At 38.4% G+C, this 27,740-nt stretch overlaps 1 protein-coding gene across 1 annotated transcript in view; it reads left to right on the top strand.

The window, feature by feature from the left end:
* Window positions 1–27,740, top strand: part of pign (phosphatidylinositol glycan anchor biosynthesis, class N) — a 115,413-nt gene that overhangs the window by 47,136 nt on the left and 40,537 nt on the right. The window contains exons 13-21 of the mRNA XM_043719611.2: window positions 11,220–11,298; window positions 14,022–14,204; window positions 14,492–14,634; window positions 15,712–15,808; window positions 18,267–18,359; window positions 21,360–21,451; window positions 23,263–23,383; window positions 24,496–24,604; window positions 27,572–27,674. Coding sequence (XP_043575546.2) covers window positions 11,220–11,298; window positions 14,022–14,204; window positions 14,492–14,634; window positions 15,712–15,808; window positions 18,267–18,359; window positions 21,360–21,451; window positions 23,263–23,383; window positions 24,496–24,604; window positions 27,572–27,674 — 1,020 coding nt within the window. The remainder of the gene's footprint in view (window positions 1–11,219; window positions 11,299–14,021; window positions 14,205–14,491; window positions 14,635–15,711; window positions 15,809–18,266; window positions 18,360–21,359; window positions 21,452–23,262; window positions 23,384–24,495; window positions 24,605–27,571; window positions 27,675–27,740) is intronic.

Below are 27,740 nucleotides of genomic sequence, written 5' to 3'. Positions count from 1 at the left end.
TTTATTTTTGAAACGAGCAATTTCTTCAGTGTTTATTTCATGCCTGTCTTTGTAACTGTGGCATAAATTCTGTTTGTTGTATGAGTAGCGTTTCCAATGAAATTGCTCTCCTTTAGTTACCATACCTCACCAGTTTTTCCAGTGTCTTCTCAACAATTAATGCTCTTTTCTGAGCCACCTATAAACTTCAATTTCAGCAGTGCACCCATTTTTCCCTCCATAAATCACCTTCATCTTGGAAAAGAGCAAAAGATGTTTCATTTGTGAAGGATTCTATTTGAACTGAGGACCTCTTGCTTCCCCACTGTTTTATCATTGGGAATGTTTTAAAGCCATTCTATAAATGTTAATTATTGTTGAGACTGGCTGTGAAACTATCTCAATTAAATGTTAACAATAATTCAGAAATGTCTTGAAAGGTTGCATGTGACTGACTTGTTGTGAGAAGGGTAAATGATCATGGTTAGTACTGCTGTTATTCATGCAACATTCAGAAAGTATACCAATTGGTAAAAGGTTTGTTTTGACTGGGTTCAATCATTAATTCTGATGTTTCTGCCTGAAATGTTAACTGATTGCTAATTGGTATGTTGAGTATTTCAAGCGTTCCTTGTTTTGCTTCAGAATTCTACTGTTTGTGGCATTTGTGCTGGGAATGATTTGTTCTGTGGGGTAGATGGTTTGAGGCTGGATTACAAAGATAAAAACAAAGAATGCAATCCTGTGTTCATTTTGGATTTCTATTTGCTCTGTATATAACTGCTTATTACCATTTTGTACACGTAGCATAGTTACCCTGTTGGGATCCGACGCTTTACTGATCTGGTATCTGAATGTGGCAATTAGTTGTTCTCTTTGGGATAGACTGGAAAAAATTAAATAATGGAGAGACTTGCATATGACATTTTTATACCTTGTCTCTTACATGTTTCAATGTCGTACCTCTTGTAGGGTTGTCACAATTGTAATGTGGGAAATGCGGCACCTAATTTGTGCCTAGCAAATGCTCAGAAACAGCAGTGATAATTAATAATCATCTGTTTTTGCAGTGTTGAGGTATAAATGTTGGTCAAGGCAATGGGGATAATTCTCCCGCTCTTTGAAATAGTGCCATGAGATCTGTCATATAGACCTGAAAAAAAAAGACAGGGCCTGAATTTAACTTTCATCTGACAGATGGCACCTCCAGTAGTGCAACATTCCTTCATTACTGAACTGGCTTGTCAGCCTTGACTTTATGCATAAGCTCAAGAGGGGGACTTGAACCCAAAGTCCTGTACTTCAGAGGCAAGCATGCTCTCAGTTGAGTGACTGTTGGCACTAATGCTTTAGAGATAGCAACAAGGATAGCAATGCTTAGGTATTATGGAGTAAATAAGAAAGTTTCCAGCCGCTATACACTTTAATGTGGAAATTAGCAAGTTGCTACTCAATTTCCCTTCTCTAGTTGTTGTACCAGTGTTTTTCCTAAAGGTTGTGCATTGAAATGCATTGAAGGACATGGTTTTTTTTTATTCTTTATGGAATGGAAAGGCCAGCATTTGTTGCCCATTGCTGATTTTCCCTGAGAAGTTGCATTGTTTACATGGTAGAGATCTACCAAGATAGCCAGAAAATGTTGGGACTTGTCCATTGTGGATTTTAATGAAGTGACAAAGATGATTGAGAGAAAAGTGCTTGATGTTGTCTACATGAACTTCAGTAAAGTTTTTGACAAAATGCCTCGGGGCAGACTGGTACAAAAGGTAGAGTCACATGATATCGGGGTGAGCTGGCAAGATGGATACAACACTGGCTTAGCCATAAGAGACAGAGGGCAGAAAAAAGGATATTTTTGGAATGGAGGGTTGTGACTAGCTGTGTTCCACAGGGATCAGTGCTGGGACCTCTGCTGTTCATGGTCTACATAAATGATTTGGAGAAAAACGTGGCTGGTCTAATTAGTAAGTTTGTAGGCGATACAAAGATTGGTGAAGTGGCAGATAATGAGGATTGTCAGAGCATGCAGCATGATATAGATCAGTTGGAGGCATGGACAGAAAAATGGCAGATGGAGTTTAATTTGGACAAATGTGAGGTGATGCATTTTGGAAGGTCAAATACAGGTGGAAATTATACAGTGAATGGCAGAGCCCTGAGAAGCATTGATATGCAGAGAGATTTGCTTATGCGGATCCACAGATCACTGAAGGTAGCATCATAGGTAGATAAGGTAATAAAAAAGGCCTATGATATGGTTGCCTTCATTGGAGGGGACATTGAGTATAAGGATAGGCAAGTTATGCTGCAGTTCTACAGAACTTTAGTTCAGCCACACTTGAATATTGCAAACAGTTTTGGTCACCACATTACCAGAAGAATGTGGATGCTTTGGAGAGGGTACAGATCAAGTGTACCAGGATGTTGCCTGGTTTGGGGGATTTTAGTGATGAAGAAATGTTGGATAGACTGGGTTTGTTTTCATTGTAACGCAGGAGTTTGAAGGGTTACTTGATAGATGTTCAAAATATTGTGAATAGCATAGATAGAGTGGAAAGAATGAGGCTTTTTTCCCGAGTGGAGGGATCACTTACTAGGGGACCCAGGTTCAAGGTATGAGGTGGGGAACGATTAAAAGAGATGTGCGAGACAAGTTTTTCCCACAAAGAATGGTGAGTGCCTTGAACACCTTGCCAGAGGAGGTGGAAGCAGACCCAATAGCAGCATTCAAGAAGTACCTGGACAAATATATGACTAGAGTGATGTGAATCCTGGAAATGAAGACAGTTTTAAGAAGGAAGAGCAAAATGTGTCAGTGCAGGCTTGAAGAGCCAAAGGGCTTTTCCTGTGCTGTATTGTTCTTTGTTCTTGTTCTTTGGCAAGTTTTAGTTAGTGCCAAACAACTTCCCTTTTCCTAAAAATTAAACTTTGGAAGGGTGTTTTCTATTGATTTCAAATTTTAATTATAGTTGGAAAGTTTTTAAAAATACCTTTCTCTAATTTCTCTTTCTTAATACCTCTCTTTTCTTTTTCCTCTTTGTTTTGCTTTTTATACCTTTATTTGACATTGAATTAATTATTTAATTGACACACTGACTTAGACTTATGGGTTTATCTCAAATAAATAGACTGTAAGAAGACAGCTTGAAGACACTATCAGTTTCTCAAAGGCAGCTTGGGATGGGCAATAAATGCAGGAGCAATCTGTAGCACCCAGATCCCAGAGACCTTTTTTTTTAAAATTAAGAGATGTTATGACACATCTTTGGAGCAGGTGGAACCTGAACTTGGGTGTCCTGGCTCAGAGACAGGAACATGGTCACAACAGAGCCCTGCTTCAGAATGATTTATAAAAATGACTTCTGTACTGCTCATTAATGATGCCTTAGTTTGATTCACATTTAATTTCCCTTGTTGCGCAGATCCCAGCTCCATTTAAAGGGCACTGCTCCAATATAGCTCTTAACTTTCTAATAAAGTTCTGCTGCAAAGTCGACAAACTGATACTATTCGTTAATTGCTGACAGAAAAGTCCCAGTCCACTATCTTGTTACTTTGTTAAATAATTCTGAAGTATTTCATATAATAAATGTATCTTGCTGCTATATTATCAACGCTTCAGTATTACATTGAGGGAATTTCTTATAGATTTTCAGACATAACTTTAGTTATGCATTCGGTCTTGATCTTGGAACATAAATTGGGGTTAATTTTATATTCTCTCTACTGTTCCTTATATCCCAAGAGAATTACACTAAAATGTCTTCCATTTGATTTTCTCTCACATTTATGAATCATTAGTCTTTCATCAGCAGATGATTTGATAAACTGTGTCCCATTCTTCTCTGGAGCCTCTTGATATCACAACACCAGGACTGTGATGTGGTGGTGTAAATGACAGAAATGTCTTTCTTGGCTATTCTGTAAACCAGAGTCACAGAACTGAGAGTTCTGTGTCATGAGACAATTGCAAATCTTGATGCGCTCAGTGGGTGTGAGAACTGACACAGCTGACTCTGTTCAGCAGTATACATACATCACCACTGAAATAATTTTTATTCTTTCTTGTGACCTGAGCATCATTGATTAGGCAAGCATTTATTGCCTATCCTTAATTGTCCTTGAGAAGGTGGTGGCGAGCTGCTTTCACCCATACTTCTATTAAAAAGAGAGTTCTAGGACTTTGATCCAGCAATAGTGAAGGATCTGCAGTAGAGTTTCAGTCACGATGGTAATGTTGTACAAAACAACATTAGCATGCTGACTGACTGGTTGAACCAGCTCAGAACATTTGGCTTTCCTGAAGAGGAAGCAGTTAATTTCACAGCAGATTGCAAGAGCTACAATCATTATAGTCTGTGCTGCTGTCATTGCTTCTGAGGTTAGAACATTTATCTTCCAGATTGCCATCAATAGCAGGAAAGCCAAGTGTCTGCAGCCTTTAGCACTCCATCAAGGTGGAAGGGCCTTATTATTCTATTTGTAAGTGTTGATATTAACTGTTTCCTCTGTTGAGATTGACCCAAGGGGCAGAGGAAATTACTAGAATGGCTCATAAATGAGTTGTATGCCAAATTGGCCTTTTTAGAGAGACAGTTACTCGTATCTATCAATCCATTCTGTCCCAGCAGAGTACTGTAACATGCTATGTTTTGGCACCTGTCTCCTTCGTAAATGTATGACATGAAACTACTTGATTGTTGCCAAATTTGCATTGAAGTGTAAACTGAACTTTCCAGAGAATCTGTATGCAACTGATTGGAATTGAAAACAGGTATGGCACCTTGAAGAAAATCTGCTGACATTTTGTCTCTGTGGAAGCGGTATAGATGCAGTTATATTATTTAACAGCTGCTGTACAAATTACAGTTTACAGTTTTTTGAAACTTACCTTACAGCTCATTAGAGGTAAAACATCGAAACTGTTTCAAGAATATCATATATTTTGTTGTAAAAGTTTGCTAACTTAACAGAAATTGTCTTTCTCGTTAGGTTTTAAGTCTGATCTAAAATTAGCAAGGTTTTTTTTGCATGGGATAATTTGCTGCTTCTTCAAGTGCAGCAGACATAGAAACTTCAAGAGCACTCATTCCCAACATTTATGCTGTGCACTGTGACAAGAAACCTTCTCAGTTCACTGAGTGATGGAAATTTTAAATCTACTTAGCACAAAAAAAATTTGTAGACCATTCAGTCCATCAGGCCTGCTCCATCATTCAATACAGTCATGTTGACGTTTGGCTTTAACTCCACTTTTTGTGTCGTTTACATATTCCATAGTTCTGAAAATGTGTTGCTGGAAAAGCACAACAGGTCAGGCAGCATCCAAGGAACAGGAGAATCGACATTGCGGGCATAAGCTCTTCTTCAGGAAACTGATTCCTGAAGAAGGGCTTATGCCCGAAATGTCGATTCTCCTGCTCCTTGGATGCTGCCTGACCTGCTGCGCTTTTTCAGCAACACATTTTCAGCTCTGATCTCCAGCATCTGCAGTCCTTACTTTCTCCTCAAAGATATTCCATAGTTCCCCAAGGTCAAAGGTCTGCCAATTCAAACCTTAATTGTGTTCAATGATGGAGCATCCACAATCTCCTGAGGCAGGGAATTCCAAAGATGGACAATTCTTTAAGGTTGTGAAGTAATTTCTCATCATCTTGCGACTAAATTATCAACCCCCAGTCCTGAGATTGTCCGCCGTGTTCCAGATTTTCCAGCAAGGGAAACGGTTTCTCAGCCTCTATCTGAACAAATCCCTTCACAATTGCTATATGCTCCTTTGAAATTGCTTGTCATTCTTTAGTTTAGCAAAGGTTCGTTTCGAAAACCAGACTATGGAATTTGGGTGAAGGGAAACACTTGAAGACAGACAGAGCGCTTTAGGGTTGGACCTTCAGACGTAAGGCCTCAGATAACTGAAGACATAGTCACCTAAATTGGGAATGTATCAGAGGCAGAATGGGAGAGAGTGCAAGTATCTTGGAGAGTTGGTAATCTCATGACCACACCAGCTGTGCTTTTGTAGTAGCCCATGAATTGAAATTGTATCCGTTTGTGAGGACCACTTTTAGTTTGCAAGTGTTTCAATTTTTTTAAAAAAAGAAAGCAGCAAAACTTCAAACTTAACATCGGTGCTAATTTATTTGCAAAACTTTTGCTGTAGTTTTCAAGTAAAACTGATAAAGGTATTAGCAAGAATATAGATTTATGATAAAGTTATGTGTGGAGATGAAAACAAGGTCAGAGTCTACTACTGTTGTCGGCCTGGTTTGTTTGAAGATTATCTTCAATTGAAGTAGGCAGTTAGCTCACACATGAGAGTCCCATACACTGCATCTGGTCTTTAAATGGAAACAAAAGAGATTCCAGGAGCCAGCCAGACAGATTTCCCTGTGAGGTCTAGTGGTGGGCAGGGGTGGGATCTCTTTGGGCTTCCTGGGTTTATCAGAGGTTGGCTGGGTGGGGGAACACCACAGTTTTATCCCCTCTTCCCCAACTCCCTCATTCAAGCCTGCCAGTTTGGCACTCTGCAAAGACCTGAAGTGCTGATTAAATCCCAATCCAGTACTCTGTTGGTAACTGCATGAGTGCTGCCAGCTTCTGATTGGTCAATAACTCTGTGAGGTGGGACTTCCTGTCACTGAGGGACAGAAATTTCTCCTTCAATCTTTACTGGTCCTTAAATGGCTGTGGACAATCAGTGTTCCCCTCAATGTGCACCCTTCCCTGCCCTTTTGATGGAGGGAGTGGGAAATCCCTATCCACTCTTCTCTCAATATGCCTAATGTTAATTTGTAGTCAAATCACCCTTTTTCTTTCTCACCTCTAGGGATGTTGACCCAGTCTCATTATTGCTCAATCACTTTATACTTGGTGTCATACTAATCAATCACTTTGGACTTTGGCCAAGGCCCATGTATTATTACTAATTGGGATGCAAAAGACTGAACACATTTATTCAAATGAGGTCTGACCAAGGCATTATGTAACTGTAATGATTCTGCCTTACTTATCCAAGGCTTTTGTGATCACTTTTTAGATCAGCAAGCTAGTTTTTAAGATAGTCTGTGCCTAAGCGAAGTGAACTCTCTTGCTCAGGCACTCCCTACTCTAGCTTTCTGGATCAACTTGTATTTCCATGTAAAATTTTTAAATTAGGAAGGTGCACCTGCAGATTTGTTACACTGAGCACCGATCATTTTGCACCCACTCATTTTGTCTGTCCATATTAATTTCTAATTTTACCCTATTGTACATGGTTTGTTGTGTCCCCTAGTTGCTATCACATGCAAACATAAACATGCTTTCCTCTATTCCTAAACTCAGTAAGTAAAAATACCTCAAATGAGCTGCCAGAGGAAGTGGTGGAGGCTGGTACAATTGCAACATTTAAAAGGCATTTGGATGGGTATATGAATAGGAAGGGTTTGGAGGGATATGGGCCGGGTGCTGGCAGGTGGGACTAGATTGGGTTGGGATACCTGGTCGGCACAGACGTGTTGGACTGAAGGGTCTGTTTCCATGCTGTACCTCTCTGACTCTATGACTCTAAGTAGAGTTAAACTGGGAAACAATTTCTGTCTCATTTGAGCAAATGATACTGGTCCAGTAAGCCAGATATCTAGATCAATGATCTGAAAATACCAGCTCAAATCCTACCATAGGAACTGATAAATGTATGTTCAATTAACTTAGTCAATCTGGAGTGAAAAGCTAGTACCAGTAATTGTGAGCATATAATCAACTGGAGTGTTGTAAAAAAACCCCCTGAATGATAAAACTCCTTTTGAGGAAGAAAGCTCATCTTACATGTTCTGCCCTGTATGTGACTCAAGGTTCAAAGCAATATGACTGAGTCTTACCTGTCCCTTAAAAATTGAGCTAGTAAACGATTCAGTTCAGGACAATTCAGGATAAGCCTTAAACACTGACCTCAACAATAGTGCCTACTTTTCACGAATGACCTTTTAAAATAAAGACTCCTTCTATTTCATCTCTATCCTACCTTCTACCCAGTTCCTGTGCAATTTCATGTGTCTCAATTTTTACCTAGTAATGCCTCCTTTCATAGGATGCCTGTAGTGTGGCCATTCAGACCATTGAGTTCACACCCACTCAGAACAGCACCCCACCCAGATCCACTCCCCCCTTACCCTCCATCTCCCATGGCTAATCCCTCTAACCTGCACATGCTGGATGCTATGGGCAATTAGCACAGCCAGTCCACCTAATCTGCACATTTTTGGACTGTGGGAGGAAACTGGAGCACCCGAAGAAAACCGTGCAGACACTGGAGAAACGTGCAAACTCCACACAGTCATCTGCATATGGAACTGAAACCAGTCCCTGGCACTGTGAGGCAGCAATGCTAGTCACTGAGCCACTGTGCTGCTACATGTATCAAATGTCATCTGAAAAGCCATGTAAATGATATTGATCTTTCTCTGTGCACATATGGCAAAGAGCTCTGCTATGTTAGACATGACCTATTTTTCACGTCTTGCTGATTCTTTTGAATCAATTTATATTTGATTCACTCAGGCGACTGACTGTGTGGAGTTTGCACATTCTCCCCGTGTCTGCGTGGGTTTCCTCCGGGTGCTCCGGTTTCCTCCCACTGTCCAAAGATGTGCAGGTCAGGTGAATTGGCCATACTAAATTACCCGTAGTGTTAGGTTAAAGGGGTAAATGTAGGGGTATGGGTGGGTTGCGCTTCGGCGGGTCGGTGTGGACTTGTTGGGCCGAAGGGCCTGTTTCCACACTGTAAGTAATCTAATCTAATCTAATCTATTTTCCAAATTTGGCGATGGTCTTTTACAGTTTTTCAACTACTGGTATTAGAAGCAGTCCTGTGTGTCTTTTTTTTAAATATTTTTATAAGGGTATGATTTTTGCTGTTGTCCAGTCTGCAGTGATCTTTTTCTTGAATCAAGCAAATCAAGCGCACAAAAAGCCTGTCAAGCCTGCTCTGCCATTTAATACAATTCAGGCTGATCTTGGACTTCAACGGACTTTCTTGCCACTCTCCGTGTCCTTCAGTCCCCTGAGAGATCAAAGGTCTGTCAATCTTTGCTTTAAATTTATTCAACAATGGAGATGATGCAGTTCTCTGGGCTAGAGAAACTTAAAGGTTTGCACTCATTTCAGTTATTACTGCACATCCTGCAGGCCGCAATGATTAACCTTTCAACCTAAGACTTTGCCACCGTGTTTTACATTCATAATTTGGAGTATTGGAAATTTATAACTAATCCATTCCCAATTTTCCTAAAATAAAAACAAAGAACTATTGACGCTGGAATGCTGAAACAAAAACTGAAATTGCTGGAGAAACACAATGTTTGACAACATCTGTAGAGAGAAGAACAGAGTTAACATTTTGAGACTAATGACCCTTCATTAAAACTGACTCGTCTGGCCATAATTTAAGGGGATGCATTGACACTGGGCTCGTAATTCAGAATACTCTAGGGACATTGGTTCAAATTTTTTCATAGTTGCTGATTGATTGATTAATAAATCTCATCCCAGTGATCCTAAACATGAAACTATCAGCAATTGTCGTAAAAACCCATCTTATTCACTAATGTCCTTAGTTCAGGGAGTCTGCCATCTGACCTGGTTTGGCTATAGGTGACTCTAGCCAGGCAGCAATGTGGTTGACTCCTAACTATTCTTGAATTAAGTCAAAAATCATATGATACCAGGTTATAGTTCAAGTTTATTTGAAAACACAAACTTTTGGAGCCCTCACTCAAGGAGCAACGCAGCAAAAGCTTATGTTTTCAGATAAATCTGTTGGACTTTAACCTGGTGTTGTGCGATTTTTGACCTTGTCCAACCCAGTCCAACACCTTCACATCATGGCCTTCTGAATTTCTTCCTGGCCAAGGAAACCACTTAGTTTAGGAGCAATTAGGTGTAGACGATAAAGGTGTCAGTCTTGCCAGCAGTGCCTACATTCTGTGAAAGAATGAAGTAATATATTGGGGAAGTATACTCAGGGCTTGGTTGATTAAATGCTTTATATTTTATTATTTTATTGGGGGAGCAGATAGCGCCAGCATACCATTTTGTTGAAGCAAGGTGGGTTCCATGTATGCTACTGCCCATTTTCTGAATGCGTTATCCATGGTTCAGTTGGTAGCACTCTTGGCTATGGATCAGAAGGTTATACATTCCAAACCCGTTGCAGGTTCTTGAGCTCAAATACCTAATGCAGGCCTAGGAAGTGCTGTATTGTTGGATGTGTCCAAACCACGGCCTTGTCTCTTCTGTAAAAGACCCAGTGGCATGATTTCAAAGAGAAGGGAAACTATTCCTGTTGTTATTGTCAATATTTATCAATCAACATCAAATTACAACTTGTGCCAGCTTGCAATGTTGGTTGGTGTATCCTGAGTTCATAAAAGGTGTTGTATGGATACAAGTCTTTTTTTTAAACTTTTTCTTCAACACTGGTCGCTATATATTCTTATAGGTTTAAGTTCACTGCTGCTGATTTTTTTTTGTTCTTTTAACTCATTAATGTTCTGCCAATAATTCAAGGGAAGTGATCTCTCATTACATTTCTCCATCTGTCTCAACATCAAATGACACTCTTCCATTTAGGTTTCCACATGATGAAGGCAGGTCTTCAAATTTCATCAAGTTTCTAAATGCATCACAAAACTTGGAGAGTAATCATATTTTTGCTCTTATTAAGCTCTATTTCTTTTTGGTAAACTCGTTGATCAATATGTCAGAAACTCATTTAAAAGACCTTGAGAACGACCTGTTATTTATTATGTCACATTAACAACATTGCCATACAGTTGCACTGCCTTCAGAATATTGCAACCATTTTTATTATATAATGATTTGGAATGGTCAGCTGGTGCAACTCTCGGATGCTGCCTGAACTGCTGTGCTCTTCCAGCACCACTAATCCAGCGACTAAATATGTACAATCCCTGTATAAATGTATCAGTCCTGTTTGGGGCATTGATCTGATCTGGTTCAGATGGTTAACCAGATTAAGGAAATTATATTGTATATTTTTCTTGAGAGTTTCAATTATAGCTAGTTATACATGTGCTTTCCCTTTTACTGAAATAATAAAATCTAGTTATATACAATCAGGGAGGCAAACAAGATTATATCTTGCTCTTGAAATTGGAACAAATCAATGGCCAATTTGTGTCAGTGAACATTTGCAGTTGTTTGGGGATTCAGAGTTTTGAATATTTATTTTCTTTTGTTAGGCCTCTTCCCCTTTCCAAAGGGCAGGACATGCTTCGCACAGCCCGGTTATATATTCAACAGCACCAGTACAATGAAGCAGTAAGTATTACATTGAAAGTGCAATTATTCACATGAAGAAATTAATTAATTTCATTTTATGCACTTTTTAAACAGAAGTATGCTGTTGATTTATTCTTTTAACATAAAATTAAAGTGTATTTTTAAAATTTATTACTCTTTTCTGGAAATAAATATTTATCTTGTCTTCTGTCGATGAAGTATGACGTGCAGCTGTTCAGTGGACTATACTGTATCTTGGGAGACCTGTACTTCAAAGAAAAAAATTATATTTTATCTCTTTCTCAAAAAAGTTATGTTCTGGTAAATAGCCTTCCATGCTTCTGTTCTTTTTTATTTTTTCACTTGAAATAAGCTACTATGGAAATTGACTGCCATAGAGACAGTTTTGTGAAAAGATTAATAAAGTAAAATTTCATTTTTTATATTGATTTTGCAAGCATCCCCCATGCTATTGTGTATGCTTTAAATGATGGACCTGGATTTTACAGTGCCCCATTATGAAATAGAAGGTGGGATACTTGTGCAGTTTTTACCTGCACACCCTTAACCTGTCGCTCATGTTCCGAAGAGTGGGGAAGCTGGACAGATTGCCCACCCTTGGTTCTGTGGAGACCCTTAATTGGTAATTTAACAGCCACACAAGTGCCTTATCCCACAAGTGTGATTTTATCCACAGCAGAAGAAGGCCCAGGTCTGACAGGTAGCATGACAGCTTGTACTGTGTAATCTGGTATTGGGGAAGCTAGGAAGGATGGGGCAGAGGAGAAAAATGTCTTTTGGTTGTTCCCTGTATCATACAAATGTAAAAATTGGGAGCAGGAGTACGCCACTCATCCCTTGATACCTCTCTGCTATTTAGTAAGATTATGGCTCATCTGATTACTTCCATATTTAATCTATCCCTAATAATTTTTCATTCCCTTCCTAATCAAGAATCTGTGTACCTCTGTCTTAAAAATATTCAGAGGCTCTGTTTCTGATACCTTTTCAGGAGTAGAGTTCAATCCTCATCCCTGCTTTGAATGGATGACCCTTAATTTTTAAACAGTGATCCCTAGTTCAAGATTCTACCACAAGAGGAAGCATCCTTTTCATATTTACCCTGTCAAGACTCCTTTGGAATATGATGTGCTTCAATCAATTCCTCTTTTAATCTTCTAAACACCAGGGAACACAAGCCTAGTCTGTTCGACATTTCCTCATCTGACAACCTCCCCATTCTAGGAATTAGTTTCATCAACATTTCTAGCAAAGATACAGCCTCTCAAAGCTGCTCCCTTTTGTTCCCCTCGGTCCTGAATTTTTTTCAGTCCAGCCTCGATTAGCTCTTTTACCTTAGGGGATGGCTATAAACCTGGCACTGCTACAGAATGTAGAGTTGAGAGCCAGTAACTCGCTAAAGTGAGATTTACAGGGGGGTGGGAATGGATAAGAAGCCCCAAACCGAACAAGTCAATGACCCTTCATGAGAAGGCTCCTGATCAACATTCTAGCTGGAGGAAATACTGCTTCCAGTAAAGTCCAGCACATGGTTTCAATTCCTATGGAAAAACTAATCCTCTCATTATCTGACTTCCCCATTTACTGTCTGAAGAGCACCAGAATAAGTGAAGACACTACATTTGGAACAATTTTTCTTTTATTCATTCATGAGCTTTGAAAGTCCATAATTGTCCAGAAGGCAGTTAAGAATCAACTACATTGCTGTGGGTTTGGAGTCTCATGTAGGCCAACCCAGGTAAGTATATTAGTGAACCACTAACAATCGACAATGGTTTCATGGTTATCGTGAGACTCTTAATTCCAGACTCTTATTGAATTCAAGTTCCACTACCTGCCATAGTGAGATTCTAAGCTGAGTCCCGAGAACATTAACAAGGTCTCTAGATTAGTAGTCTTGCGATAATACCACAAAGCTTTCCCTTCAAGTAATTATGGACCTAGGCTGGTCACGGAGACAAAATTCCATCACAGGGACCTGGAGAAAGGAGGAGGTCATTCAGCTTCCTCCATGCCTGGTCCACTATCTGACATTGTCTCAACTTATTTATCTTTCTTAATAGTTTACAAAAGACGAATCTCAAATTTATTCAAATTTTTAAAAAATAAATGATCCTCAGCAGCTTCTTGTGGGAGAGAGTTCCAGTTTTCAATTACTGTATTTGTGTGAAGAAATTGTTTGGAAATGCTGATATAACATTCTAAAACTATCAGTAAAAGTGATAATCTAGCTATCAAGTTGTCCTAAATTCCTGACTGGTTCACAGATTAATTTAAAGAGAGCTCCCATCCTTACTCAATCTGGAGTTTTACCTGACTTCAATGCCATGCAAATGTGGTATTATCATCATTTTATTGCTTTAAGAAAACATATGCATATCATAATTAATTGTGTAAAGCAAATTTCTGTTAAGAACGACCACAACAAAATATGTTCAGTCTCAATCTACACCGTTTCATTATGCCAATACTGGTAGCCAAAAGGTTTTTTAAAAAGTTACATTACATTCTTTCGGACAGTATTTGCATCTGTTCATTGCATTGAAACAAGACAATTTTGGCCATAAGGTCTAAGTTATTTCACACTTGCACCTTTATTACTGTGCACCATGTTGGAACTGATAATAGATATTCATTGACATGAAAATTCTACTGGATTAACATACATCTTGATAATCCTGCCTAAGGGCAATGTCTTTTGTTTATAAAATAATTTCCATTGATCACATTTTATCTCACAGATTAATCTTTGCAAGTCATTAATAAACCTTGCCCTGGAAGGACTGTCTTACTATCACACCTATGATCGAGTCTTCTTGGGAATCAGTGTAGTGCTGGGATTTGTGGGCTGGACAACTTACGCTTTTGTGTTGATTGCCAAACACCACACAAAACTAAACAACCCAATTTGCCAGCTGGACAAGGTAGGTGGAAAGGGCCCAATAAAGTATCAAAAATACCTATCCTTAGCAATAATTTTAGAAAGCTTTAACAAATAAAGAAAATCTAGTTGTATCTTGTAAAATTGTTTTTATAATTTGGAGCCTATTAAAATGTCTCATAACAGTTAAAAGTATGGCAGTTTGAAATCACTAAAAGTGATTATTGCCACTGCTTCCTCGACATGTTTCAGTCTGAATTATTTGTATAATTTCAGAGGCAGCTATTCTACCTCACTGCAAATCTATGTTGTATTTCATGTACTTCACAGCTATCCTCCAGCGATCACCTTCCTGCAATATTCATTGGGGCTGGTGTGGTGATAACGCTATTACTGCTAATTCAGAGCTGTCCATGGACCTATTACATTTATTGCCTGCTGCCAGTCCCAGTGTGGTACGCAGTAATAAAGGAGTAAGTGGGAAATAATTTAGATCTGATTGTTATATTTCTTAGGCTTCATAGCATTGAAAAGCTGCCAAAAAATTGTGACGAAGAATGTGAACAGACTTTTTTTCATCCTTTATTGTTGTCTTTATTTTTCTTTTTGTTTATTTGCTAGTTGGCAGTCTTGCATGTTGATAGCATACCACTACTGCTGTTGCACTGACAACACATTTTGTTGTGGCTGTTTTTAACAGAAGTTTTTTTCACTCAAAATTCAATTGCAAAAATGTGTGCAGATATTTTTCATTATGGAAACAAGATAAACTGAAGTCCATGTTATATGGAGGCATAGCTTTGCAATGTGCAGTTATAATTTACATCCTTCACTATGGTATCCTGGTTAAAAACTGAAATTATTTACAATTTTATATATTTAAGAGAGAATTTCAGCATTTTATCAATTCTAGAATTGGACAAAAAGTTTTAATTAGCTCATGGTTCTTTATTCCAAACTAAAGGCTACCAAATCATTCATTATATGTCTCAGCATTAAGGCAAAAAGAGTTAAATAATAATATTCAAGCTATAAAAGTGGAAAATGCTGCTCCAGTTTGATAGAATTATTTACCGCAAAGACTTTTAACTTTTAAGAACCTGAAAGTTCTGAAACAGTAATTGGTTGTTTAGGACATGGAATTGCTTAAAAATTGATTATAATAATAGATTTACCTCACCTGTCTCAACAGCAGGGGAGGGCAATAAATTTTCACAGCACTGCTTCACAGTGGTGTTGTGTAGATTATATCCAGTGGCCAGAGGCAGACAGTGGCTCTGACCATTCCCTTTGTGGCCTGTGCAAGTCTCCTAACTAAATCCTGCTGCATGGAAAATCAAAATTCAAACTATTAGTGCTACTTGATGCTACTTCTGACTTGTGTATTTCTAGCAAGTGCTGTTCATGTATCCTGTGTTATGACTTTCACCTTAAGAATGTTGATTTCTGAATTTTTTTTGTAAATGTTATTTGTGAATTGGAAATTAAGTAGACATTCAATGATTTTCTTGAACCAAAATAATAACCTATCGCTTTGATTTGTTTAACAGGTTTACACTTATTCAAAATGTAATCAATTTAGTTTTAACTCATCCTGCAAAATCCATGGGCTGTTTAATACTTTTTATCCTGGGCATTGAAACAATGGTAAGTAGCATAAACTACTTTGCTAACATTGTTTTCTTATCTATGGATGAAACTCTTTTTCATCACTAAAGGAAATGTCCTCATGCTTTGGAACTCAACTTTGATAGATATGAGTTCTGAGCATAATATGATCAATGATTTGTGATGGTCTTTCACATGAGGTAGAGATCTGAGGATAAGGACATTTACATTTAAAACTACTAAAGAGAGAGATGATTAGAGGTATTTAAGAGCAAACTAGATAAATATGTTAAGTAAAAAGAATTTGAAGGTTATATTGATAGAGTTAGATCAGAAAGGATGAACAATAGAGTTAGATGAGGAAAAATCAGATGGAACATAAATGGCAGAGTGCACAGATTGGGCTGAGTAGCCTGTTTCTGTGCTGTCTCTTCTATTTAATAGTAGAATGGTTTGGGATTTTTTTGTGTGGAATTTAAAAGCACTGGCTCAGATATTTACTCAAGTGGGAAAGAGACCGGACAGGGAAAATTTCCCGATGCAAAACCTGAAAAGTTAGGTTTCCCAAGCATCCTGTAGATATTAACTGTAGGATGTTTTAGAACCCTTTCAACGGGTTTTCTGCCAAAAGACCCACCAGATTAGTCAGCTATCACCCTGCCTGATAGGAAGGCAGTTGGGTGGAGTGAATGCTAGTCGGTCTGAAATCCTGATTTGGGGAGGACAGCAAGCTGTGGGAGTAGGAGCAAGGTAATGTCAAGGTCCAACAACATGAAGGTTAGCTTGTCAGCCCTGGGGGATGTACTCCTCTTCCGCCTAGCCCACAATCAATGCTATGAAGTCATTAACCTCATGGTTCTAGCCTTTCTTGCTATCTTTCAGTTGTATGTTAGTTCTATGTATTAAACTAAAATCTAATTAAAATGGAGTCATGTATTCTTCTCTAAAGATCTATTTCCACTAGGTCTTCTGAAAGAAGACTGGCAACTCGAGCCCCAACCCACCTCGAGTCAAACCAGAAATAGATAATTGGGTTTGCTTTTGAAATTTTTGCAAGTTTTATCTTCCCCATCACTCCTCACTAGTCTTCATGGACTAAGATGATCATGTCAAGAAAAGAGTCCTTTATTCTGTACTTTAACCCATGTTATGCTGACCTGGAAGAGTTGAGTGGTGATGACCGGGATAAAGAGTGGAAAAGTATTCCGTTCCTTGTTATTTGAGACTCCTCATAAAATATGGATGAACCAATATGACTTTGGTTCAGTCAGACTCATCCTGAGTGAAGAGCAGGAAAGAACATGGCCAACATTGCTGCAACCAGCTTCTTAAATGATGCAATATGCCCATTGGCAAAAGAGATTCAGGGGTCCTTGGGTCAGATTGTAAGATTTCTGCCTATTTGTGCGAAAACAATCTTGGTGTGTTACATTGAGTCAGATTTACCCAAGACATTAGATTCACATAGCAGCCAAGCACTGAGGTGTGTAGCATTTGGATGGACTAGTTTGATAAATGGTTTATTTCACCTACCCTATAACTTGAGGTATTGAGAATGAATTCAGGTTTTCAAACGATCAATAATTGTTATATTCAAATAACCCTCTCCAGGATACTGTGAACGAATGTCTGATAATCCTCACCCCAGTGTCCCCTCTGATCAGCTCTTCGACATCACACTCCTTATGTATGGATCAGCAGGCAAGGTAGAATGGCTAGTAGCGTAAATGATACAGGCTGTGATGATACTAAGAGTTTATTTACAACACTTTTACATATTTACCTACCTAAGGAAGTTAATAGGGCATTCAGTGAAGAGGATTAAATAAAAGCAATAGCCATTCGTATGCCTGGGTCAAAATCTTGGAAATCTCTCCCAAATAGTTCTGTGGGAGTAACTTCATCACATGGACTACAGGGGTCATGCAGAGCTCACCATTATCAACTCAAGGGCAATAAGGAAAGGCAATAAATGCTGGCCTTGCAGCGATGCCCACACCCCATGAATGAATAAAAGACAAACCTTCATTATCTTTCATAATCTTTCCCATTTGAACTAAGGTACTTTTTGTAAATTATGTTCTGTCTGAGCTACAGTTGAAATGTTCTATGTAGTACATCACTTAAGCTATAAAGTACCCTTCTGATGGATTTCGTGTATCATACTTGAGTAAAATTACTCATAATTGTGCACATCCATCTTGAATATTGTTGCAGTTTTAGAACATTTAATTAGAAATAATTAAAGCCCGTCCTGATGTGCCTCTGTAAGAGTAACCTATTGACATTTAGCAGTGCTAGTATCTCTTAACCATTTACGTTCCATTGCAAGAAACAGACATGCAACTAGTAATATTAAATTCTGAGTACTGGCAAATCATGCATTGTGCCACTGCAATATGTTTTCATTTCGCTCATCTGTGCTTTGTTTAATAGTTTTTCTGACTTTATATCTCTTTGCATCTGTGTTTGATGGTAGGATGTTTATTCTTTTTAGATTGCAAGTTTTTTCTACCGGCAAGTCCTCACGTTTGGGCTGGTATTGTTTGCCATTTGGCCAGTGCATTCAAAGCTGTTGCGGCAGAACAAGGTGCCCATCTCTTAGTTCACACATCTAATATGCTATATATCCTTAAATGAAAAAGTGTTTCTTTTTGAAAGATATTTCAGTTACACTATCTATATGCATATATTTATCTAAGCCTAAATCATACTTCCACTCAGCAGTACAGAGCTTGTATATTCCTGAAAAGAGAACGATGTTGTCGAAGCTTTTCAATTTGCACTCATCAGGACAAGTGCTAGAGTGCCAAATTTCACATGATCACAACAACCTGTAGTATAATAAAGGGTGAGGTGATGGCTTAGTGGTATTATCACTGGACTGTTCTGGGGCCCCAGGTTCGAATCCCACCATGGTGGAATTTGAATTCAAAACAAATCTGAAATTAAGAGTCTAATGATGACCATGAATTCATTGTTGATTGTTGGAAAACCCATCTGGTTCACTAATGTCCTTTAGGGAAGGAAACTGCTATCCTTACCTGATCTGGCCTACATTTGACTTCATTTGACCTTAACTGCCCTCTGGGCAATTAGGGATGGGCAAAAATGCTGGCCAGATTAGCGACATCTTCATTCCATGAATGAATGAAAAAAAAACAAGATCTGCACATACTGGAAATCATTACAAAAGCAGTAATTGATGCAGAATCTCAACAGGTCTGGTAGGATCTGTGAAGAGAACGCAGTTAACATTTCTTGTCCAGTGATTAGTCATGAGAACGTGTATTGCAATGCTGGTTACACTAAAAATCATACCAAGATATTCATTGGGAAACCTACAAATATTAGCTGTATGTTTTATCAAGAATTAAAACAAAATGGAGAATGCTGAAAATCTGAAGTTCCATCAGAGGTCCTGGAAATGTGTAGCAGGTCAATTGGCATCCTAGGATGATAGATTGGTATTTCATGTTTGACTCACTGAATTAACTTTATTTCTTGAGAAATTTTTGCAAGCCTGTTGAGCATTCCAAATATTTCCTGTTTCTGTCTTTGTGTTTCTTTCTATAGAATGAACTGAATACTAATGGCTTTATCAATGATAAATCACAAATATACAGACTGGTGAATGTGGGTGCCTCTTTGTGTTTGAAATGTTCTTGAGATCAATGTTTCATATGTTCACCATAGGAGATCTTGTGCTGTAATGGTTACCCTCCTTGCATCTGAACCAGGTCCTCCAGGTTCAAGTTCCATCCCACGCATGGTGACCATGGAAAGTGCATTTGTAATGTGTCAAACCAGGTTGATTATCAACTTACACATCCTTCCAATATACCTGTGGTAGGTGGTAAGGACAGTCTCCTGGTTGGCCATGTTTGATGTTAAATGGTGTCTGTCACGCCTCTGGCTTCATACTACTTATCTGCTACAGGAGAAGCCAGCTACATAGAGAGAAAAAAAATTAAGCATGTGCTATGTTATCTTATGCAGCTCTAAATCTGGGCAGTCTTCCATGTCAGTGTTATCTGGAGAAGATCAGACCCTGAAAGCTCTCTATGATATTACCAACACTTTCTGTTTATATTTCAGATCTCCACTACTTGCAGTTTCTTTTTTTAATCCATTTAAAATGACATACCACAAACATACTTTGTGTTTGAGCAACAGATTCCCCACAGTGTGGAAACAGGCCCTTCAGCCCAACAAGTCCACACCCTCCGAAGAGCAACCCACCCTTACATTTACCCCTGCACCTAACACTACGGGCAATTTAGCATGGTCAATTCACCTAACCTGCATATCTTTGGATTGTGGGAGGAAACCGGAAACCCACGCAGACACGGAGAGAATGTGCAACCTCCACACAGACTGCTGCCCGAGGTGGGAATTGAACCCGTGTCCCTGGCGCTGTAAGGCAGCAGTGCTAACCACTGAGCCACCGTGCCACCCCAGGTTGACTGCTCTTGTAACTGTCTTTGGAAAGTAAACTTCTTGGTAATTTATAGTGTTTGCCTTTAAAGTCTCTTTAAGCTTATTTCTTAGTAATGGATGAATGGAATATTATTTCAGTACTGAGCATTATGAAGTCAGGTGAACAGCAATCTACATGCCAATTACTGTGATTTCTGTATTTTGAATCTAAAGACAGGAAAGTGCTTTGCTGCACTCGACCAGTGCTGTTCAGTAGAAGGCACTATTGAAATTCTCAGCCATGCATCATCCTGTTTTATCCCAGTAATGGCTGATTTTTCTCATCATCCATTTAATGGATAGAACTTAATATCATATGAGATGCATCTTTTTCTTTCTGTTCTCGTTTCCTTGCATTGGATGCAGGCACCTGTTGTAAATCTCCAAGTGTTGTTAGCCTTGTAATATTTTGCAGATCAGGTATTTTGATACATAAACATTGCATTATTGGCAAACTGTTTGAGGATTGAAAGCATCAGAAACAAATTGTAATTTGTCCTCATCATTTTATACACGTGCACACACACTCGCTGTCCCTCCCCCTCTCTCTCTCTTCAACTGGGAATTGCTGCATAGCAAGTGTCATTAAAAACCTTAACACTTTGGCCTGGGTTTATTTGGAGTCTGCTCAAGCAGGCAAGTTGGCAGGAACAAGGTCACTCACCCTGCCCCTGAATTTTCATTTTGTGCAGGCAATGGCTAGACTTTCTGGTGGTATCAAAAATAATAAAGTTCCCATTTTTAAAAATGTTATCCATTTGAATCCTAGTACTTTATTCTTGTCATTATGGTCCTGGCTGAGTGAAAATGGAGAGGAAATCTGTTTGCTTTGTATATACACTGTTCAATATATCCAGAGATGGCACTTGTTCTTTTTCAGTAATTATAGCACTTACTGCACAAACATACGAGCCTAAAACAAATGACATGTAACTCTTCTTTGCTCATTGGTCAATCTCATTTAAATTTAAATTTGAATATATGAAACACAATGTTGTAGTCCTTTGACTCATACCATTGCATTAGTTATAAACTATGTAAAATCCATTTGGTACATCAATACAGTTTTTGTTAATTTTGTTTTTTTTTTGTTGTATTTTAATCTCCTTAGGTCATGTCTTTAAACTGGATCTTTTTCAGCTCCATCCTGGCTGTGTTTCCACTGATGCCAGTCATTGGCAGGAGTCCCAATATTACTCTTGTGTAAGTTTGCTTAAGTATTTTTTGAAACAAAACTTAATTTTAAATGTCACTTGGAGATTGGTGGCATAATTCAATAGAGTGGTATCCTGATGTAGGTGCAAAGAAAAATAAAATATGAGCTTTTATGTTTTAAATAATAATTGAGGAAGAAATCATTTTCAAAGCAGAGCATTGCAAGATTTCAGACATGATTGTACTTCTATTATAGTGATATAAAATTATTGAATCTGTAACTTCTTCAGTAATTTTAAAATATTAATGTTTGCTCAGCTTGAAACTGCCTAGCTGTTTGGACATATGTGTAGTGTGCTGCATAGACCAGGAAGGTTAAGCCTTCAGTGCAAACTGAACTGAACAATCAACACTGGGGCAATACGGGGGGTCTTTGCAATTAACTTTGGTTCTTCGGATAGGGAGAGGGCAAATTGACGAGGATTTCTGTACCAGGAGAGAAAGAGAAAAAGATAGCTTCCTTCTTCATTCCAATTTGATATTACTTGAATAGAACTTTGAATGCTTCAAAGTAAATTTGAGAGAATTGGAACAAGAGTTGATTGATAGATGTGAATGAACTGAGAAGTGAGGAGTGCAAAGAGTGAGAGAAAGGAAACAGGGTTTCAATAAGCAAAGAATTGAAAGAGAGAGGCATGATTTAAGAAATTATTGGTTCTATCTCCCACTCCAGTCACTTGGAGATAAAGAGTTTATACATGAGGTTTATCAGTTCAGATCAGAATAGGTGAATTAGAATATTTTCTCTATGGTGAGAGACAAAGAACTGTGGACAAGTGAAAAGATTTTTATCGCAAAGATCTATTGTGCAACAAATCATTAAAAGCTGATGCACAGGCACAAAATTTAACGAAAAAGACATCTCAGTGATTCAGACTCTTGGACAGATCATTCATTTCAGGCACTGGACTTAAGGGAAGCCTCAGAGAAAGCACATTGCTGATTCACCAATATAAAGTTTTAAAGGCTGTAACAAGAGGACAGATTGCATAAAATTGGCTTGCATTTAGAACATTGAAGGGTGATCTAATCAAGTTTTCAATATGAAAACTGATTTGATAAGATAAGTAAAGAAAGAATTACTAACTCTGATTGAATCCAAAATTAGATTGGGGAAGCCAAAAGATTAGAGCTTTGACCATTTAAGTGTGAAAAACAGGTCATGTGTTTTATGCAAAGGGTCATGAAAAATTGGAAATTGATCTCCTACAAATCTGAGGGTATTTGTCAATTGAAATTCTCAGGATTAAGCTTAGAGATTTTCATGCGATAAGAGTACTAAGGAATATGGAATAAAGGAGGTGAACAGAGCTGAGGATTGAAACGATGGAACATCAAGCCTTCCTTAAATGCATCCAACAATTTTATTTCTGCTTCTACATATTTCATAGTTTATTGCTCGAATCATATCCTTTCTGTGGGAAGAGGAGATCCCTAATATCTAGCATAAAATTACCATGATTTCATTAAGTAGGAAAACACACTGCACCATGTCAAAGGCTAAACAGTAAGATTTTCAGTGTTGAAATATATTTTACTAATTTATAATTAATCAAAATGACATATACTTGAATTTGGAAACATGCTCAAAGGTAAACCTTGGAGAGTTTTTGGAAAGAAGAGAGGAGTATAACTAATGGCATAGCTCTACCGAAGAACCAATACAGGACACAAGTGACCGATTGATTGACCACCTGGGGTGCTGCATTATTCTGTGATTTTTGACAAACAAGACAGGCTGATTGTCCTGTGGCCCTGAGTACGCCTATGTTTAATTTGTTGTCTTTTATTGGAAACAGAACTGGCGCTGGAATACTGACTGTCATCTGCAGCTTCATCTTCCTCAGCTGTTTCAAGACTCCAATGGCAAAATCAGTTGAAACTACAACACTAGTGAACAAAAGTGTATACATTGCGCAGGTTTGCATATTTATTTTTATTTTTCTCATCCTGTACTTTTAGATTTAACACCTTTAATTACCTTGAGGCGTTTGAAAAAAGTATTAATTTTTTTTCTTGCTGCTTTGTGGATGGTAATTGACTAATATTCCCAAGTCTCCATATTCTGTTAATGCTCTGAGTAATGATTTTCACCAGGTTTGTCAAATATACAATTTAACATGTTAAATCAGCACAAATAGTTTCAATACAACTTAGTACTGCTGGTTATCAATGGAAAAGAAAAGGAAAGAAATTGCAGAAGCCAAAAAGAAACCACCTCAGTTTCCGGTTTGTTTTCTTGTTCTCAGAAGTGCTGTTATGTATGCACGCTATGAACTCTTCTCTCATTTTCGCCTGTCCAGGCGCTGTCAGATTCCTTAGGCTTACTCCCTTAAGTAGCCAGTATTCATGAGTGAACCTTACGATGAATCTCACATCAGGAACCCATGCAGCATCCATGAGGAGCAGTAACCTTGGCTACCTTTTTTTTGGTCCCTTAATTTCAAGACTATTTTCATTTTCAAATTATTTTTTAAAACAAAAGTTATTACAGTTTAAATGTCACAGACCCTTAATCTGAGAATCTTGCAGCACAGAGTGAAATCCTGGCAGCCAGTTAGGATGCTGTATGGAGACACTGGGAGAACAAATTAATGATGGGTAGAAGGGCAAAGCAAAGTTTTCCTCATCAGTCAGATGACAAGACTTTTAGTTCATGTTTAAACTCATTTTAATTATTTATAATAGCATACACGTGTAATCCAGTTCAATTTATTTTGGTACAATTGTTTATATATCAAGCCTGGGACAGCAAGCAATTTTCTGCTCAGGTTTTCTTGAAGTACTTGGTGGTGATGCGTTAAATTCACCTCTGCAGTAATTGGGTTTTCTTATCTTTAACCTTGCAGCCCTCTGACACGCGCATTTCTGGGTGAGCAGTTTCACTTAGCATCTCTCCCGACTTCACAGCTGAACTAAAATCACTGGTGAATTATGTTGTGAGAATATCTTACTGTCAGGATGCTTAAATCATAAGGATGTTTTGGGAACTGCAACATTTAACCTAACACAAATGTGGTATTCATTTGCAGATCACAAGCATTGTTCTATCAATCTATGTTGTGAACATGACACACTCCAGTTTGGCAGATAAACATGGGCTTCCTTTAGCCAGTCAGATCATCAGTTGGACAACGCTTGGTGAGTGTGTGCTATAGGAAGTTTTCCGAACAAAATTGATTCTTTGTGATTATGCGTTGCCATGTGGTTTTGTGGGCTTGGTGGGAGGTGCTTAATTGACTTTGGAACTGCTGTCTGAAGGAAGAGAGAGGAGTATGACTAATAGCATAATTCTATCCAAGAACCAATACAGGACACAAGCATCTGATTTTTGTTTTAAATTCATTCATGGGATGAAGGCATTACAGACTAGACCAGCATTTATTGCCCATCTCAGAAGGCAATTAAAAGTCAATTACATTGACTGTGAGTGTGGATTCATATGTAGACCAGACCAGATAAGGATGGCATTAGTGAGCCAGATGGGTTTTTACGCCAGTTCACAATGGATTCGTGGTAATTAGACTCTTAATTTCAACTTCTAATTGAATTCAAATTCCACCCTCTGCCTTGGCAAGATTGAACCCGGGTCCCCGGAACATTATCAACTACAACACCAATCTCTGTGATTGGATCAGATACAGGTGCAAGTGTAGAATTGTAACAAGAAACCCACCCTTTCTACAAGCCAGATTTTATATTAAATAAAACACAAGTCGCAGAACTATTCCCTTTGAATCAGAAAGAGTGGATTAAAGTTCTAGCCCAGAGATTTGAGGGTAAACCCAATTGAGATGCAGGTTGATTGGTAAAATGGAGCTGCTAAATAGATCCAAGGATCTGAATGGCCTTTGATCCATTTCTTTGACAGCTCTTACCAAACAAAATGCTATTAACCTGTTTGAAAACTCCATTTGACCTCCAGGTGCCTCTCCTAGAATGAATTCTGATTTCTGTTTCCCTATCTGTGAAAACAAAACCTCTGTGATTTCACTTCTAAATGGCCTTGCTCTTATTTTAAGACTACACCCCCTGTTCTGGATTCTCCCAACAAAGGAAATTGATTTTCTGTAAATAACCTACTAAATCGTTTAATATGAACTCCTCAGTTGTTTTGACCCTCAATTTTCTAAACTCAAAGGATTAATTTATGTAACCTATCTTCATAATTTCTTGAGTATGATAAATATGCACTATTACCCCCCCCCAACCTCCACCCAATGCACAAGAATGTTTGCTAAGATGCACAGAAATAACTGCAATACACCAAATAGGTTCTGATCAAAATCCAATCTAATTATCACTTCCTCAGTGAAATATCCACCATCAGAGATAAATGCACATTTGATTCCTCTTTTCATCTCTGCCAGCCTTAGTGCATGGCTAACAATCCCTTTTGTCCGTCACCATTCCTAGTTTCGGCACTGCTAACAAAATGTTCTGATATGCTTTCTTGGATCAAAAGTGGGTAGTTTCATATTGAAAACACGGAATGCTGATGATTACAGCGGACCCGGCAGCATTCATGGAGGGACAGCACGCTAACATTTCAAGTGTAGATGACTCTTCATTTGTGCTGATGTGTAGATGCTGGAATCTGTACTGAAAAAAAGAAATGCTGGAGATCACAGTGGGTCAGGCAGCATCCATGGAGAGAGAGCAAGCTAACGTTTCATGTTTTCAATACAGATTCCAGCATCTGCAGTAATAACTCAATGTTTCATTCCGTCTGCCATAGTTTTGTCTGCTCATATTGTCTGCCTGCGTCTCTGTGCGAATTCCTGCTCCTGCCATGTAACTCACTGCCTCAAACTTAGTAAAATTTGCAAACTTTGAAATGCAACTCTTGATTCCTTTGTGTAAATCACTAATATTTATGGTTGAGGACCCTGTACAAGTTCCTGAATCTGATCTGTCACGTGCAAAATTAAGAACAGATCACTTATCCCAACTCTTTGTTTTTTCTGCCTCCCAATAATTACATACCATGTTAGAAGATTTCCTCAAACACAATGTGCTCTCATTTTTGCTAATTATCTCTGGTGGAGAACCTTGTCAGATACCTTCTGGAACTCCATATTGACAACATCCATAGTCTCCCAATACCTTGCATGTTGTTGACTACAGCAAATAAAAAAAATTCCCCTTGCTTAATCAGACATGCTCCAACCTTCACAAGTCCATGATAGCACATTGGTCAACTATCAGTTGACCAATGTTCTGTCACTCTGTCTCTGCTCATAGTTTTGAGTAGCTTTCTTAAATTTGATGTTAAATTGACAGGTCTGCTGTGACTCAATTTTTCTTTGCAACTCTTTTTTTAAAAAATGGAGTAAAGTTTGCCACTACCCAATCTGAAGACACAATTTCTGAATCTAGAGAGGTTGATAAAATTATGACTAATAGTCCTGCAAAATTCTCATCTATTTATTTTTTCACTCTGGGGCTGAAGCAATCAAATCCCAGAGATTAGTCCATCTTAAGTCCCATCCTTTTCTGCATTTGCATTTCTTCTGAACTTGTATTAAATCGATAGTTCTTCTTCTTGACTTATACCCTTATTTACGGGTGTTGTGCGCTCCTGTTCAACCTTGATTATGGATGCAAAGTTTAACACCTACCATTTCCTCCATATAGTTTGTATTGCTGAAGGATGTCACACCATTTGAGACTACTTCTTTTGGAAGTAACATTAAACTGGAGGTTGACCTGTCCTGACCCCTCATGCTGTTGTTAAAGCTCCAGTAATGTGATTTGCAGGTAGCTGGGGAATTCTCTTGGCATTCTGGCCAACACTTAGCCCCCCCCCCCCCCCCCCCCCACAACCAACATCATTGCTGTGTGTGGAATCTTGCTCACAATTTTTTTAACTGAGGGATTTTACTGGAACATTTGGTTTTGAAGTCAAGTAAAAGTTCTCTTTTGTACATGAATATTTGCTGCTGTACAAATGCAACACCTGATCAACCAGAAATTACAGCCATCATAGAATAATTAATAAGCTGTAAATGTGAAAGGGATGACCCTTTCAGAGATGTGATACCACATTTTATATTGCTGTTTGACACTGCAGTACTATTGATTTTGCCTCATTATGTTTTGTTACAGCCTCCTCCTTACTGATTCCTTTGCTTAGCTCAACATTACTCTTCCAACGACTGCTAAGCATTAATCTCTCGTTGATGTCAACCTACCTCTTGCTCAGCACAGGGTATCCTTTTTCTTTATAAGTCACATTGCTGCTAATAATTTCTGGGAGAATGTTAGAATACCACGT

The sequence above is a fragment of the Chiloscyllium plagiosum genome, unplaced genomic scaffold, assembly GCF_037043375.1.
Source record: "Chiloscyllium plagiosum isolate Xiang-an unplaced genomic scaffold, Cpla_swu_hap1 HiC_scaffold_34, whole genome shotgun sequence".
Classification (NCBI taxonomy): domain Eukaryota; kingdom Metazoa; phylum Chordata; class Chondrichthyes; order Orectolobiformes; family Hemiscylliidae; genus Chiloscyllium; species Chiloscyllium plagiosum.
This window is presented reverse-complemented; position numbering and strand designations above follow the sequence as displayed.